Genomic DNA, 16,071 nt, shown 5'->3' on the forward strand with positions numbered 1-16,071 from the left:
TGAACCCGAGTGTTTCATTGCTAGGAATGTAAGAGGATTAGAACCGAGTTGTAGATACGCTGCTTGTAGGCGACATTCTTCAAGTGAGCCTGGTTTATGTGTTCCTCGACTAGATCTAAGTTGAGGGTAAGTTGTTTGTCATTTTCGCTTTGAACGTAGTTCTGGACTCAGAAAGTTGCTTGCTCAAACTCAACTGGGACAACTGCCTCTGTACCAAAGGCAAATAAGAATGGGGTTTCTCCTGTTGATGTTCGATACGAAGTGCGGTATGACCAAAGAACATGGGGTACAAATTCTAGCCAACAACCTTTAGCCTTGTCCAAGCTGGTTTTCAAAGTTTGCTTGATTATTTAATTGATGGCTTCAACTTGTCCATAGAATGGGGATGAGCTAGGGAGGCAAAACATAAGTTGATGTTGAACTTAGAGCAAAACATCTTGAACTTATTGTTGTCGAACTGTCGCCCGTTGTCAGTGACTATCGCATTGGGAATGCCAAAATTGCAAAGGATGTTCTTCCATACGAAGTCTTCTATTTTTTCCTCAGTAATGGTTGCCAAGGGTTCTACTTCGGCCCACTTTTTGAAGTAGTCAACTGCAACGATTGCATAACGAACCTTGCCCTTCTCTGCAGACATTGGGCTGATCAAATCAAGTACCCATTGGGCGAAGGGCCAAGGGCTGATCATAGGAGTGAGTGACTAGGGAGAGGAATGAGGAATAGTTGCGTAGCGTTGACACTTATCACATGAGCGGGATATTCTGATGGCATCTTGGTGCAGTGTTGGCCAGTAATATCCTTGGCAAAAAGCCTTGTATGCTAGGGATCAAGATCCAGCATGATCTCCGCAGACTCCTTCATGTATTTCCTGAAAGACAGTTTCCGCCTCTGCGGGCGTAAGGCATCTTAGGTATGGTAGGTTAAAACCTCGCTTGTAGAGTTAGTAATTAATGATCAAGTAACGGGTAGCCTTGTATCGAATTTGCTTAGCTTGGACTTTATCATTTGAAAGGGTGCCATGAGCAAGGAACGGGTAGCCTTGTATAAATCGGGGTAATCCAACTATCTCCCTGTTGTAAGTTGCACACTTCCGTAGCCATGGTGCTTGGTGCTGCCAATAATTCGACCTGAATTTTTCTCCCAATCTTGTCTTCTACCGCTGAGGCGAGGCGAGCCAAAGCATCTGTATGACTGTTTGCCGCTCGAGGAATTTGGGTGATATGGTAGTGGAAGTGTTTGAGCAATAATTGTGTTTGTGCCATATATACTGCCATGGAGCTATCCTTAGCTTCAAAGTTGTTAGTGACTTGGTTAACCACCAATTGGGATTCACTAAAGATATCAATTTGTTTAACCCCAAGGTGTTTAGCCAAACGTAAGCCTGCTATGAGGGCTTCATATTCGGCTTCATTGTTCGACACCTTGAATTTGAAACGAAGAGCATACTCTATCGCCACTTTGTCAGGGTTCGTAAGGACTAGTCCTGCTCCACAACCCTGTTGGTTGGACGAGCCATCAACATATAGACTCAATGTTAGGGCTGTTTGTTCTATTTTCTAAGCTTTCGAGGGTAATGAAACCACTTCTTTAGGCGTAGAAACAATGTCAACAGGATATGTGAAGTCGGCGATGAAGTCTGCCACTGCTTGGCCATTCTCAGCTGGCTTTGGTTGGTAGGAGATGTCAAACTCACCCAATTATATCGCCCATTTGATCATTCGCCCGGAAGTGTCAAGACTTTGGAGTATCTGTCGAAGAGGATGATTGGTAAGCACTATAATGGAGTGTGCTTGGAAGTAAGGGCAAAGTTTTCGAGCAGACATGACCAATGCTAGAGCCAATTTCTCAATGTTGGAGTATTGTGTCTCCGCATCTTGTAAGGCCTTGCTAGTGTAGTAGACAGGTCGTTCGATATTACCATCATTTCGCATGAGAACGGAACTTACTGCTGAGGCTGATAGCAACAGATAGATAATGAGAGTGTCACCAACCTCAGGTTTGGAGAGCAGAGGGGCTTCACTCATGTAGTCTTTGAGGTTTTTGAATGCCTCAGCACATTCATCAGTCCATGTAATGTACTTCTTACTTCCCTTAAGTGCTTTGAAGAAAGGAGCCTATCTGTCTGTGGCCTTAGAGATGAACCTACTTAAGGCTGCCACCTTGCCAGTAAGGCTCTGAGTGTTTTTTGAAGTTACTGGTTCCTTCATGTCGATGATTGCTTTGATCTTCTCAAGATTAGCCTCAATGCCTTGTTGGCTTATCATGAAGCCTAAGGATTTGCCAGAGCCTATGCCGAAGGCACATTTGTTGGTGATGTGTTGGTCAGCGTGTTTGCTCTTGACTAGCATATCATCAACGTAAACTTCCCTGCTCTTCCCAATATGTTCGGCGAACATTGAATTGACCAGTCTCTGATAAGTCGCTCCTGCATTCTTTAGGCCGAATGGCATGACTTTATAACAATATAGTCCCCTGTTAGTAGTGAAGCTATGTGTTCTTGGTCCAGAGGGTTCATGAGGATTTGGTTGTATCCTGAGTAAGCATCCATGAAGCTCAAGAGTTCACACCCTGCTGTAGAGTCTATAAGTCTTTCTATGAAAGGAAGAGGAAAGCTATCATTTGGGCATCCTTTGTTTAGGTCGGTGTAATCGACACACATTCTCTACAAGACCTTTTGGAGCAGGAGACTTTCCTTGGTCGGATTCTTCTTAACAAGGACAACATTTGCTACCCACGTTGGATAATTGACTTCGCGGACGAAGCCTATGCCTTTGAGTTTTTCAACTTCTGCCTTCATTGCCTCGTACCGTTTAGCGTTATAAGACCTTCGCTTCTGTCTCACTGGCTTGATCCTGGGGTCAATACTTAAGCGATGATATATGATATCGGAAGAGATGCCTGACATGTCCTCGTATGACCAGGCGAAGACCTTAGTGTTCTCTTGCAAAAAAGATATCAATGCCAACCGAATGGGTAATGACAAGGTGGTGCCAATCTTCACCATGCGATCCAGATAATCTTTTGAGATTGAGACCTTCTCCAACTCTTCAGCGGGTTATGCTTGCTGGGTGAAAGAGTCATCTCGAGGATCGTCGGGTTGATTGTTGCCACCGTGAAAATCCAAGTTGGCTTCCTCTGGGCTGGTCTTTATGACATGGTCATGTATAGAAAGGGTTTCCTTGGGCAAAGGCAAGTGCTGTTGCTTGACCGAAGTGTTGTAACATGATCGTGCACTAAGTTGATCTCCTCTGATGTAACCATTGCCATAAGGGGTTGGAAATTTCATCAACAAAATATGTGTGGATACCATGGCCTTGAGATCATTGATGCCTGTGCGTCTCAAGATGACATTGTATGCCGTTGGGCAATTAACCACCAGGAAGTTAGTGGTAATGGTAGCTGTGTAAGGGCCTGTACCAATGGTGAAAGGTAAGTGTATGCTCCCCAAAGGTTGCACAATATCACCGGAGAAGCTTATCAGAGGGGAAATCGAGCGATCGAGCAAGTGTTTAGCTATATTAAGTGCCTTGAAAGCTTCAGTAAACATGATATTGACCGAAGCCCCCGTGTCTACTAGGATTCATCGTACTTCAAAGTTGGCTATGTGAGCTTCCACGATCAGTGGGTCGTTCTAAGGGTAGATGATACCTCTTTCTTCCTCAGGGTAGAAACATATTGGATCCCAGTTAGGCTTTTGATAGTTGCCTCCCCTGATGTCTTCCATGTGAAACACTTGGTGGCCAGACCTTAAAGCTCGTTCACTATTTTTCATGGTCATGTTGGAAGATTTAGATATGGGTGTGCCACAACTTATGGAATATATCACATTCACCCGGCGTTGGTTACGGTTACCTCTTGGAGGGTGAATGAGGAATTAATCAATTTTTCCTTCACGTGCCAAAGCTTCAATATGATCACGAAGGGTGATACACTTCTCGCAGTCATGGCCGTGCTCGTGGTAGCAGCAAAACGTGCCCGTGTTATTCGTGGGCTTGTAACCCGACTGCCTCGGCATTGGCTTCGGTATCAGGTGTGCTATGCTGGGGTAAATAGCCACGCATGTGGCGTTTAAAGGTGTGTATGTCTCATACCTCAAGGTAGGGCCTGTCCTGACACATGCTTGGCCCATTGTGTTGACTACCTGAGGGGGGGCGTTATCATGGCGATACCCTTGGTTATCGCGATAGTGTCCCTTACTCCTTTTACTAAAATAAGACTGGTGAGGAAGGAAATCTTTCCTTTTGCCCTGAGATTGATATGTTTGTTGACTTGGCGAAGTATTAAGTAAGGCAGGAGGAGGCACCGCTGCCATTTGGAAGGTCGAGGTCTTCTCATTTGGTTGGATCTGGCTTCCACTCCCTACTTGCTGATAAGGGGTGGTTGTGGGGGGTTTCCTTTGGTATGTCCTTGCCTCGGTGGAGGCATGGTTATAAACCTGGGCCATCACCTCAGAGTAAGTCTTCCAAGTGTTGGCATTGATCATGTACTTAAAGAAACAATCACATAGGCTTGCCGTGAAGGCTTTGAGGGTAGTTTTGTCGTCTGCCTCGGCACAACAGGAATACTCATGGCTGAAGTGGCCAGCATACATACGTAATGACTCATCTGGCTTCTGGCGAATAGTGTACAAGTCATCCGTAGAGTGTAAGCGTTCGGTCTGGAAAATGTGTTGAGAAACAAACAGTTTCCTCAATTCCTTAAATGAGTCTACCGTCTCAGGTGGAAGACGGCAATACCAGTTTAGAGCTCCACCAGAGAGGGTAGAGGGGAAGAGAAGACATCGCTCTTCATTTAGCCTGAAGAGCAAACTTCTTTTGTTCAATCTTTCGTTGCTTCGCACCAGGTGCAAGATGGGTGTCATTCTGTGTGCTGTGGCTTCCTTCACTCCCCATGTTGGAAAGGGATGCCTGGTCAAAAGAGAGTGTACGAATGGTGGAAACGAGCTTAACAAAGCTGAAAATAGTGGGAATAAGTGTCGTTCCCACAGACGGCGCCAAATGTTGATGCACAAAATCAATAAGGACTTTGGTACAACAGAAAGTGTTAAGTTTGTGACCTTCGCTAGATTGCTCCGGTCACTAGTATGGATAAGTATGTAAATGGATAGAGACAGGGAAGCAAACATAAGATGTACGTGGTTCACCCAAATTGGCTACATCCACGGAGTAGAAGAGTTCTCATTAATTGTGAAGGGTTTACACAAGTACATAGGTTCAAGCTCTCATTTTGTGAGTACTTGTGAATGATTTAGTACAAATGACATTAGGCAATATTGTGGGAGAATGATCTCCTTTTAAAGAAGAGTTTCTAGCTTTGTTCTAACATTGACACGTGTCATGTTGTGATTGGCTTCTGAAGTTGACACGTGTCGTGCTGTGATTGGCTTCTGATGTCGACACGTGTCGCACTGTGATTGGCCTCCTGGTTGGAGGGAAACTCTTCTAGGTCCTTGACGGTATAACGTTGACCGGTGCTCATTAGTTTCGGGATTGGTCAAGTATGGTACAAACAAGAATTATATAGTGAGAGGTTACTTAACGATGAAGTTCGTGGGTTAGTGTAAGTGTTTTAGTTAACCAACGACCGCTTTAATTGGTGCAAGTCCCAAGAGAAGGTGTGCGACAACTATTTAATCATTATTAGCGCCTGGGATTGTACCCTCAACAATGATTAAAGGGGGCACTGTTTGGGTTAATATTTGAACATTGGGCTGCAAGTGTGTGGAAGCCCAGAGGTTCCAATTAGAAGAAAGACTTGCCCAAAGCCTAAGCATTAGGCCTAGAGACAAATTGGCACATTCCCATTAATGCATAAGCCATGTGCCTATGATTTAAATGTCAAGTGATGGGGACTAACTCACAATCAGCTAAAAATTAATTTTCAGTGGCAATACAAGTAAAAAGCAGATGACTCATGATACGACCAATATTGCATACATTTTAATGCCCTTTTAGTTTAGATTTTTGTTATGTTTTTGAGTGAATTTAGTTTGTTTCATTTAGTTTTATGTTTTTCTTAGATTTGAAGAGTGAAGATGAAGAAAGAAGAAAAATGAGCACTTTGGCGATTGAAATGAGTTATGTGCCCTGGAAGCAGAAGCTGTTTGTGCAGATCAGCCAACTTGACGGAATAAACTGTACTTCCTCAGAATGAACCAGCTGTTGAGCCTTATACCATTGGAAAGATATGGATGTTAGCTTTCAGAGGAATTTTACGGACTGTGATTTCGAGTTTCCTAGACGATGCTATGAAAGTTTTTGTACAAGACGTCGGTCAACCAAGTCTACGCGGAAATTGCAAAGTCTGTTAGGTTTTTCAAGTCATAATTCAGTCGAAGCCCAAAGCCCAAGATAGAAAACGTTGGAGATGATTTTAGTCCTATTTCAAATGGGTCTGGAGTAATTTACTTGGGAAACTTACCTGCCACATCATCAATTATCCAATACAAATGAGGAAAAGATTGAAAAAAACCTAATGATGCTAGGATTTTGACGAATCTATAAGGGAGAGATTGTAGGAAGCAAAGTGGGGGTCGCAGAAGGAACCAAAAGAAGAGCAGCAGCAGCCGCTTTCCATCCTTCCGAAGTTTTTCATGTTTTAAAGATTTTTAATTATGTTTTCAGATTTTATGAGTAACTAAACTCTTTTTCTAGGGTTAGGATGATGCCCTAGCATGAATGTTTATGGTTTTTAATGTTATTCATTGGATTTCTAGATTCTTTTAAATGAATGCTTAATTACTGTTTGAATTGTTACTCTTTGTATGAGTTCTTTGATTGATCACCTTAGGGCTTTGCATCTAGTAAGATTGGAAGGTGAATTTGAGGCTGAACTAGCAATATAATTCAATTAGCTTCTTGTGGTTAAGTGTGGTAAATTACATTATTGCTTGACAAAGAATAATGGTTTGCTTGGTTCCCTTGTTTTCTAGAGCGTAAAGAGTCCTACTTGTTAAATTTATGCCTTAACCAGGATAGAATGCATGTTAGGATATACGACCTCTGCCTGAACTAGGAGAGAATCATTCACTTAAGGAAAACTATGGTCTAATGTGCCTGACAAGGACTTAGATACGAGAATTATCATCTAAAGAATTGAAAGATCCATTGAATGCATTGAAACCTAAATTAGATTGCTTGTGGTTGATTCCGAATCCCTAGACTTTTCATCACTTGCCTTAAAACACAACATTTTCTTCTCTTTAATTTCAGTTTTTACTTAAGGTTCTGTTTTTGTTCGTTTATAAAATCATCACAACAAATTCTTCACATCCTTGATTGATTTTATTAATTAAGATCGAGTCTAGTCCGTTGTTTGAATTTATAGTTTTGTTTTTGTGTGTTATTAATATTATTAGATTTGGTTTAGTTTATCGAATTGGAGATTGAATTAGAATCCTCGTGGGAACGATACTTGGACTTGCAACACGCTATATTACGACTATCTTGTGCACTTGCAAGTTTACACCAACTCACTACCCTCCAAGTGCTTTCGGGCAAGAGCAAAGTCACTACAATCGAGCTAATTCGCCTATAAAAGGAAAAAGAGGTCTTAGAGATAAGGACACTTAACCAATCAAACAAACAAACATACAAACTCTGCTCTCAGCCCAGATCTTAGTCATTTTTCAGGATATCTCCCTCACAAGAGCTATCTTTTGTCTTGTTTAAAAGCTCTACTATCACCCCTAGTGGTGTAGTATCGACCTTTGTGTAAACTCGTTTACCATTCATCCCTTTCTAGCATAGAAACCTCTGTAAACTCAAAGAGAAATGACTACAAGAGGTTCAACCTTGCCAGACAAGGTGAAATCTTGCCCGAAGCTCTTTGTTTGCTTTCTGAATTTGTAGATCTATTACTTAATGCATTCTCCAGTACGTATTCAAGTCATATCCGCATGTTTTCCAATTTTAAAAGTCTTATTTGTATCTGGATCTGATCAGTTTAATGGATATGCTTTCATTTAAAACCAATCAAGAACCAAACAAATGACTTAAGGGATCTGGACTCCCCTCATTCGAATATACAAGACTATAAACTGAAAGTCCTTGGTCACAAGGCAAGAAAAAGAACTTAATGTGGACTAAACCCATCCACGACAATCCTTTGATAACAAGAAGTCCGAGTAACTTGGGGTGCAAGTAATCGACTAAGCACAATCTTGTTCTACATCTGTTATACTGAGATAGTAGTGGTACGCCTAGCACTTAGTTTTGATTGCGAGCCTCAAGGCCTACACCTAAGGCCCCACAAAGGCACATTTCAAAACTAACTTTGTCCTCTTCTTGCAACACATCAGCAGGTAAGAGCCCGACTACACATCCAAAGTGCCAATCCCTTGGGGAGTTGTGTTGAGTGCCGAGGAGCCATCTTCGGAGAAATTTTCGCCTAAACACTATCTTTGAGAGAGAAACTTTTGCAAACTCTTGTGTACTGTGCCAAGATCTACAAGTGTACATACAATTTATGAAACATAGTCAGTTTTGTGGGAACTTAGTAGGGTAGATGTCATATGTTATATTTGGACCCTTACATATAAGGAATAGTTATCATATTACCTTGCAAGTCTAACACGTATATAAAATGACTCATTAAAAAAAAAAAAAAAAATATATATATATATATATATATATATATATATATATATATTTATGCACAACGTGCCAAGCTGTGTGCTGGTAGGAAGCAAAAACCAAATGCTTTCAATATATATTTCAATCTTTATTCACCATTAGTCTTTTATAGAGACACACAATCGATCGAAATACATGATGGAAGTGATGCCAATCATATATATATATTGACACCATTATTTTATCTGAAGAGTTAATCGAAATCAATGATCTAAGATCACCAGAATCAACAATATTCTATGCTTTGAAGAAGATTAATTTTCTCCTCCTCTCCTCTCCCGTAGTCTTTACTATTTCATATTTCAATTGATTTTTGCTGTTTTCAAGCTCCATGCACTCCCTGTGATTTTTACATCTTCTGTTCCATAATTGAAGGCATACAAGTGAGCATCATCGTCAATGGCCAATGTGGGATAAACCCTAGCTGTTATGCACGCCTTGCCTTCTCCACCAAAGCTCTCCACAATTGAGTGATCAATCTGCTCAGAAAAAGGAGGAAAATTTCCAAGTACGTTAGGTCAAATGTTTCTTATCATGAAATGGGTAAAAAGAAAAGGATGAAGTGAAAAGGTATAGGCATCCATATCCAAAAAGAAGGAACCATAGATGGTATAAAGCTGGTCTATTGGCATATCGACAAGTGTAAAATGTGCAACGAATGAGTCATGCATGTCAAAGATTGTGGCGCATGCATACGTGCCCAAAGTAGCTAGAATCCCCATTTTGCATGTATACTAGTCCAATTTTAGGAGAAATTTTTAGTTGTGACGAGTGGTACACCACGTGTTTTTATGTAAGTGATGAGAAATTTTATTTTCTAAATTATTAACTTTTTAACACATATATCCCACAATTTATATAACGACACGTAATGTATCATCCTGTGTGACGGTCATATTGAAAAATTTCTCTAATTTTAGAAAGAGTGTATGCATATAGGCGTATGAGTAATTTTTGATCATGAATGCAAATACATGAGTCTCACAATGAGATCTGCAAAGCCAATGACCAGAAATCAGTTTTTCATCCTAATACGATACGATAAGATTGATCGTAGCATTTGACCTTTTCTTATGAACTGTTACCCATGAGGTGGTTCTAGATTCTCAAATGTGCTTGATTGAAATTTCTCATGGGGAAGACTTTTACATTCAAATAAACTTTTCCATGAATGCAATGCGTATGGAGGTCCATGATCATATGGAAAGACATCGTTTTCAATAAAAAAATGATTATATATATATATTAGTTTAAGGCAACTTACCAAACTTCTTAGCGACAGCTTCTCACGAAGAGGATCCACCTTTACAAAAGCTCCATAAGTGGTCTTATCATTATCCTTATTTAAGGAAGACCTACCGACCCATAACCAAAAAAAAAAAAAAAAAAAAAAAACAAGTAGTTAACAATTTGAAGTATGGTTAGACAAAAACAAGTAGTTAGCAATCTGAGGTTTTTTTTTTTTTTTTGTTTTTTGGGAAAACGTTAGCAATCTGAAGTTTGGTTAGACATTTGGTGGGAGAGAGAGAGAGAGAGAGAGAGAGAGAGAGACCGGCTTTGATCACTGCAGAGGAGCACCACATATTTGTTATTGGCTTTGAATATTCTATAGAACACTGCTGTGTATTCTTTCAAGCCCTTGGAAGCCAAAACATACAGCCCAAATGGTCCTAAACTACCTTTAACTGTGGCACTCTTTTGGCCACACAAAAGTTGGGGGTCCGTCCAACTAGGGTCAAGAACTTCTGCTTTCTTAAAATCACTTATTCCAAATGTAATCTCCACATCTGCCTGCAAAACAGTTGACAAAACAAAAGGAAAATACACCAAAATTAAAACGGTTGGTAGTAGACGTGGGCGGCTAGAACTAGAACGGATGTGCCTTCTATATGCATTTGAATTTTCTTTCATCTAGTTTAAAGTAAAATATCGCTCGTGTAAATTAAAAAACTGGCAATATAAAATATTCACCTGTGCTGCAGTGACACCAACTACCTCACGCACCGATCCTCCCTTAAGCACAGTGCTTGGCAACTTGACCGTTTTTCCACGTAGCTTTTCAATTTCTTGTACTGGCCATTGCACCAACTGTTTCCCGGATTTGGCGAGCCATAGGGTTCTTGGAATTGCCTGCGAGAGTCAAAGTCAATGCAAATACAAGACCAATTTAGTTCACAAAAGCCAGCTGCTAATTGGAGACTATTTAAATACCAAATAGCCAAGAAATAGGACCACGAGCTGGTTAGCCCAGTGGTAAAGTACGAATCTGGAGCTTCTTTAAAAAAAAATTTGGAGGTTACGGGTTCGAAATTCGTTGTTGGTGTGAAAGCTAAACTTGTGGCCAGAAAGATAATCGTGATTTACCATCCGTTGTCTTCGTTTTATAAAAAAAAAATAGCAAAAAAAGAAATAGCAAATAGCATTAATTATAGCCGTTGGATCAAATTTTAACCGCCTGAATCATTTGATCCTTAGACTTAATATTTGGAGATCCAAAGAGGATCTGGTATGATTTAGATTCATAATTTGACAGCATAAATATTTGTTTGGCAAAAGAACATTACCTGAAGTCCAGACCATCCCTTCTTGATATCACCCTCGACGCTCGACGATTCATTAATCCAACCCCACAATATCCTCCGATTCTTAGAACTGTCAAAGAAAGTTTTTGAAGCATAAAACTTTCCATAATCATATCTCAAGCCTGAGTCACTCTCCACTGAACCCTTATCCGGAATATATATATCCTTGTCAACGTTATAAGTCCCAATTGTGTAGTACTCATGTTTAGTGTTATCCAGGCTAGCCTTGAGCACATGTTTGACAGCAGGACCATTTTCTGATGAGTCAAGACCATTCTGGCCATGGATTGAAACTGGGAAAAAATCTGGACATTCCCACATTCCAGTTTTCTTGGCTGAGTGAAGGGGGTGTTTGGCCTTAACCCAATGAAGGAAATCTTTACTCCTGTATAGGATAGCTAATCCTCTTTGGTTCTGCTTGCTTCCAATGATCACTCTCCATCTCTTATCTGGGCCCAACCAAGCAGTTGTGGGGTCCCTAAATGAGCTTGCGTTGATATGGTTAGCTTGGGTGGGTGCCATTAGGGGATTTTGTGGGACCTTGACCCACTCCCTAAGAAATGGGTCTGAGAGGTTCTTGGGGAAGGCCAAATTCTGAACCTGCTGGTTTTGGGGGTTGATTCCGGTATACAAAATGACCGGTTTGCCACTCAGGAGGATGGTGGCGGAACCCGACCAACAGCCGTTGATATCGGACGGCTGTGATGGGAAGATGGCAGCATCATGTGGGGTCCAGTTAACAAGATCAGTTGATGTGGAATGAGCCCACACAATGTTCCCCCAAACCACACCTTTAGGGTTGTATTGATAGAAGAGATGGTAAATTCCCTTGTAAATCAATGGTCCTGCAGCAAGAGTAATAGACAAGGCCTTAGTACTTTTGAAATTCGAAAGTGCCGAAAAGCCTAAACCAAAAGAGGAACAAATAAAGTGTGGCTAAAAGAGCAAGAATACAAGAATAGACATTGCTAAACTGACAAGCTAGATTTAAATGTTTTAGATGAAACCATTATACTGACGGTTTTAAGTACTCTACAGACCAATGCAATACATTGATGCATCGCAACATTTTTGACAATACAAAAGCCACCAATCATGACTTTGACTCCCAGCTATATATGTATATAGGAGTTATATACATGTATATAAGCATATAGGTTCATGGAAAATGAACAAATTGTAAGATTAGTGACACATATGCTAATGACTCGATCCTGAAAGCCCATACACTAAACCCAGAAATGTAAGAGAAGAGTACTAATTGCACAAAATATTTTTTGAAGAAAATAGAACAATAGGAGAGACAAACTAACCATTAGGATCTGTGCAACCAAACAAGCCGATTTGTCCATTCCACAATTAGAACAAGTCAATGTCAAAAACGAGAAGCAAGAAAACAAATGTTAGAGTTATAAACAATAAAAATGACGGGTGATAGAAAAAGAATGAAAATATATGAACAAAAACTAGAATAAATTAATGAAGAAAATTAAAGGGGATATAAAAATATACCATTGATCCAGTTCTTGGGAGGTTGGAAATGATAACCAGTTCTGTAGGGTTCAGTATCTTGATGTGAGGAAGTTAGCTCGGAAGTTTGAAGGCTTCTGTAAACATGGTGGGAAGCTTCAAGCCGAAGAACAGCATGGCCTAGCCAAAGACACAGAAAGCAGTAGAGAAAGAGAGAGGAGACAGACATGGTGGCTTTGTGTTCGTGGGGATGAGAAATTAAGGGAACACTATCCGGTGTATTTATAAGAGTAGTCAAGGCTAAGGGTGGATGGTTAGATGTGAGATAAAGAACAAAAAGTCATTGCAGAGTGATGTCTCATCATAAGATCTGAAGGAGGAAAAGTAAACTTTAGGACAAGAAATTAGCAGCCTAGTTGATCTCTTCAAATAAAAAATTCAAAAGTAAAGGGTTTCATTTTCTTTCTTTCTTTTTATCCATTCTGGTTAGATGGTATTAGAAAGGGATATGTTATACATACACCATTTTTTACTTCTCACATACTTCTTGTTAATTTTTATTCGTTGATCTTCTTCAATTCATTCAATCCTACGGCCGAAAATAAAAAATGTGTGAGAAAAGTAAAAAGGAATATGTAGATATCACACCTCTATTAGAAAAGGGTTTTCTCTACACCAAACAATTATACTTGCGTGTTCATTTTTTGTTTAATAATCTTCAAAAGTTATTCGGCTACAATATTATGTCTTATATGCAAAATTTAATGGTTGCAAACAAATATGAGATCTCTATATGCAAAATCAAGCTGCTAATAATTTTTAGAATCACTCAGTAGTACGAACCATGAAAAAATACTGTAAACTACTATTTATGGCACTATGAAAAACAAATTTGAACTTCCCATTTTTCTTTTTGGTAATCAAATCAAGAATAATGTTAAACAAACAAAAGATGACAAGATAAAAGAGTAAATTATAATTCACGTGATTAAAAGCATGTACTTATGCATTCGAGGTCTTATAAAAATATATAGAAGTGCCAAATGATGAAGATCTAAAGAACGCTTTATTTTTAATTTTTTGTTCTCCCAAAAAAAGAACGCATTTTAACACATTGAGACGACCCAGTCGATTTTGCAAGTGCTTTCAGTTCATGTCCCCCATATGGCTTCTAGCTTAATATTAAAAAACAGTCAACCATGCACAACATAATCATTCATTAACTTCAACTTGTTCTATCCCTTATACATCACTCAAGATGCTGGTCTAAAACTTCGTGCTCGACTAAAAACAAATTGGTAATTAACTCATACGCTTGGCAGAGTTTTCTCAGATTTATATAAAATAATCAGTTCCAAAATTCCCTACCTCAATAACCTATCTCCAACCCTTTGAATTAACATTTAAAATTTCTAATTCAGAAATAATTTTTCCACTCAAACTTTTTCAAGTTAAATTTTTAGCTCGATATTATTAAAAAATAAATTTAGAATAATTTTTTTTTTCATAAAGTAACTTTTTAAAAAAGAAAAATTATGTAGACTATTCTTATTTAATTTTATGCATGTTTTAACATAAAAATATTTAAATTCTGATAATTATTGAAAAGCCACTAAACCGATACCATGAATCTCGTAGAACACTATGAAAGAATATGAAACACATAAAAGAATTTTTTTTTATAATTATTTTAGCCGTTAGATTTAAATTTGAACTTTTTTTACTGTTGGATTTAATTATATTAGATTTTAGCCGTTGGATTCAATGAATTTATAAATATAAAACAAAATAAAAATACACATATATTGATACACCCCGACCCGGAATGTCCATTAGGACTCCGAATCAAGCTGTGCTGGCCGACACCTGGAAGGTAACAAAGCCATAAAGTGTGATGGTGTGGAAAATTGTGAATAAATTTAAACCTAAGAGTGCCTAAATACTAGAGTGCACTGGTGAACGGGAATGAACCCACTTCACACGTGATGTTAGAGTATAAGCAAGTACAGAAAAATGATATAAGAATTGTACTCTCGAAATAGTCTTCGATACTAAGAATCGCCGCGAGTCTTTTGTGATAATAAAACTTAGCTAATAATATCTGGAGGGTGAAAACAAGACAAAGGTTAGTAGCCATGTAAGTAAATTACTAATAGAAAACATATAACACAATTAATCCCTCGTTACAACACCTGTATAATTTCCAGAGAAATCATAATGTACCACCACACAACATCTCAACAATCGGTCGTACCCAGTGCACAAGGCTTTCGCTTTACGCAGGGTCTGGGAGAGGTGAGTGTCGGCTAGCCTTACCCCCATTTATGGAGAGGCTGCTCCCAAGTCTCGAACCCGAGACCTACCGCTCATGGGCGAAGGCACTTGCCATCTCAACAATAATATCAAATAATCATGCGATTAATATCTCATAATAGTACGCAAGTCGGAGTCAACTCTAGTGATCTATACGACATATTCATATCTCATCACATATCTCATCAATCATGGCTAGCATATAAGTCGGAGTCACCTCTAATGACCTCTACGACATTTTCATATCTCATCACATATCTCATCAATCATGGCTAGCATATAAGTCGGCGTCACCTCTAGTAACATGTACGACATTTTCACATCTCATCACATATATCATTAATCATGGCTAGCATATAAGTCAGAGTCACCTCTAGTGACCTGTATGACATATTCATATCTCATCACATATCTCATCAATCATGGCTAGCGTATAAGTCGGAGTCACCTCTAGTGACCTGTACGACATATTCATATCTCATCACATATCTCATTAATCATGGCTAGCATATAAGTCGTAGTTCACAATAATCATTTATAGTAATACGCATATGGATAGATCACGATGAAATCTAACTCAACCATTTCATAGTATTTTATAACATATAAATTTATATATATGTCATGGCATAAGTTTCTCAGTTTTATTTAAAAGCATTTATAGAATTATTAATCATGAAACATAAGATGAGCAAGGAAAGATCCACTCACCTGGAGTTCGTGCTACAACTTCCTAGCACAACCATCGGAGTGTCCCGAGCGATCGGCGCCAGCTTGGAGTCCAAATGGTGGTCGGAAAATGGTTTGAAAGACGGCTGTCCGTGGGAAACTGGTAATTCGCAGGAATTTTTGGGCAACCTTACACGATGGCTATCTCGTCGTGATTTGGTCGGAAAACACCTCGAAAGTGACGGAGATCGTCAGAAACTGTGACCCAGGCCAAATAGGCCGGGAATAGCTTTAATTTTGTTAAAACCCGTCGGTAACCCTATACTTGGGTGAACTTCGATTCTTTTTCCTCGGTGCTCTAACATGGTCAAGACTGGTCGTGATTTTCTCCTGGGATGATGGGC

At 39.4% G+C, this 16,071-nt stretch overlaps 1 protein-coding gene across 1 annotated transcript; it reads right to left on the reverse strand.

Annotated features, from left to right (window-relative positions):
- Positions 1-8,697: 8,697 nt before the first annotated feature.
- On the reverse strand, positions 8,698-12,950 carry LOC126583822 (beta-fructofuranosidase, insoluble isoenzyme CWINV1-like). The gene is made up of 7 exons (XM_050248344.1): positions 12,728-12,950; positions 12,529-12,537; positions 11,198-12,060; positions 10,605-10,763; positions 10,186-10,424; positions 9,898-9,988; positions 8,698-9,112 (listed from the first exon to the last, which is right to left on the reverse strand). Exons 1-7 carry the CDS (start codon positions 12,912-12,914, stop codon positions 8,936-8,938), a joined length of 1,725 nt encoding a protein of 574 aa, XP_050104301.1. The 5' UTR covers positions 12,915-12,950; the 3' UTR covers positions 8,698-8,935.
- Positions 12,951-16,071: the final 3,121 nt, after the last annotated feature.

This window comes from Malus sylvestris, chromosome 9 (assembly GCF_916048215.2).
Source record: "Malus sylvestris chromosome 9, drMalSylv7.2, whole genome shotgun sequence".
Lineage (NCBI taxonomy): Eukaryota > Viridiplantae > Streptophyta > Magnoliopsida > Rosales > Rosaceae > Malus > Malus sylvestris.

Coding starts and splice junctions, on each gene's coding strand:
- LOC126583822 (XM_050248344.1), bottom strand. CDS start 12,914: ATGTCTGTCTCCTCTCTCTTTCTCTACTGCTTTCTGTGTCTTTGGCTA. Junction 10,764..11,197: donor AGGGATGGTCTGGACTTCAG/GTAATGTTCTTT, acceptor TGACTCTCGCAG/GCAATTCCAAGAACCCTATG. Junction 10,425..10,604: donor TTGGTGTCACTGCAGCACAG/GTGAATATTTTA, acceptor ACTGTTTTGCAG/GCAGATGTGGAGATTACATT.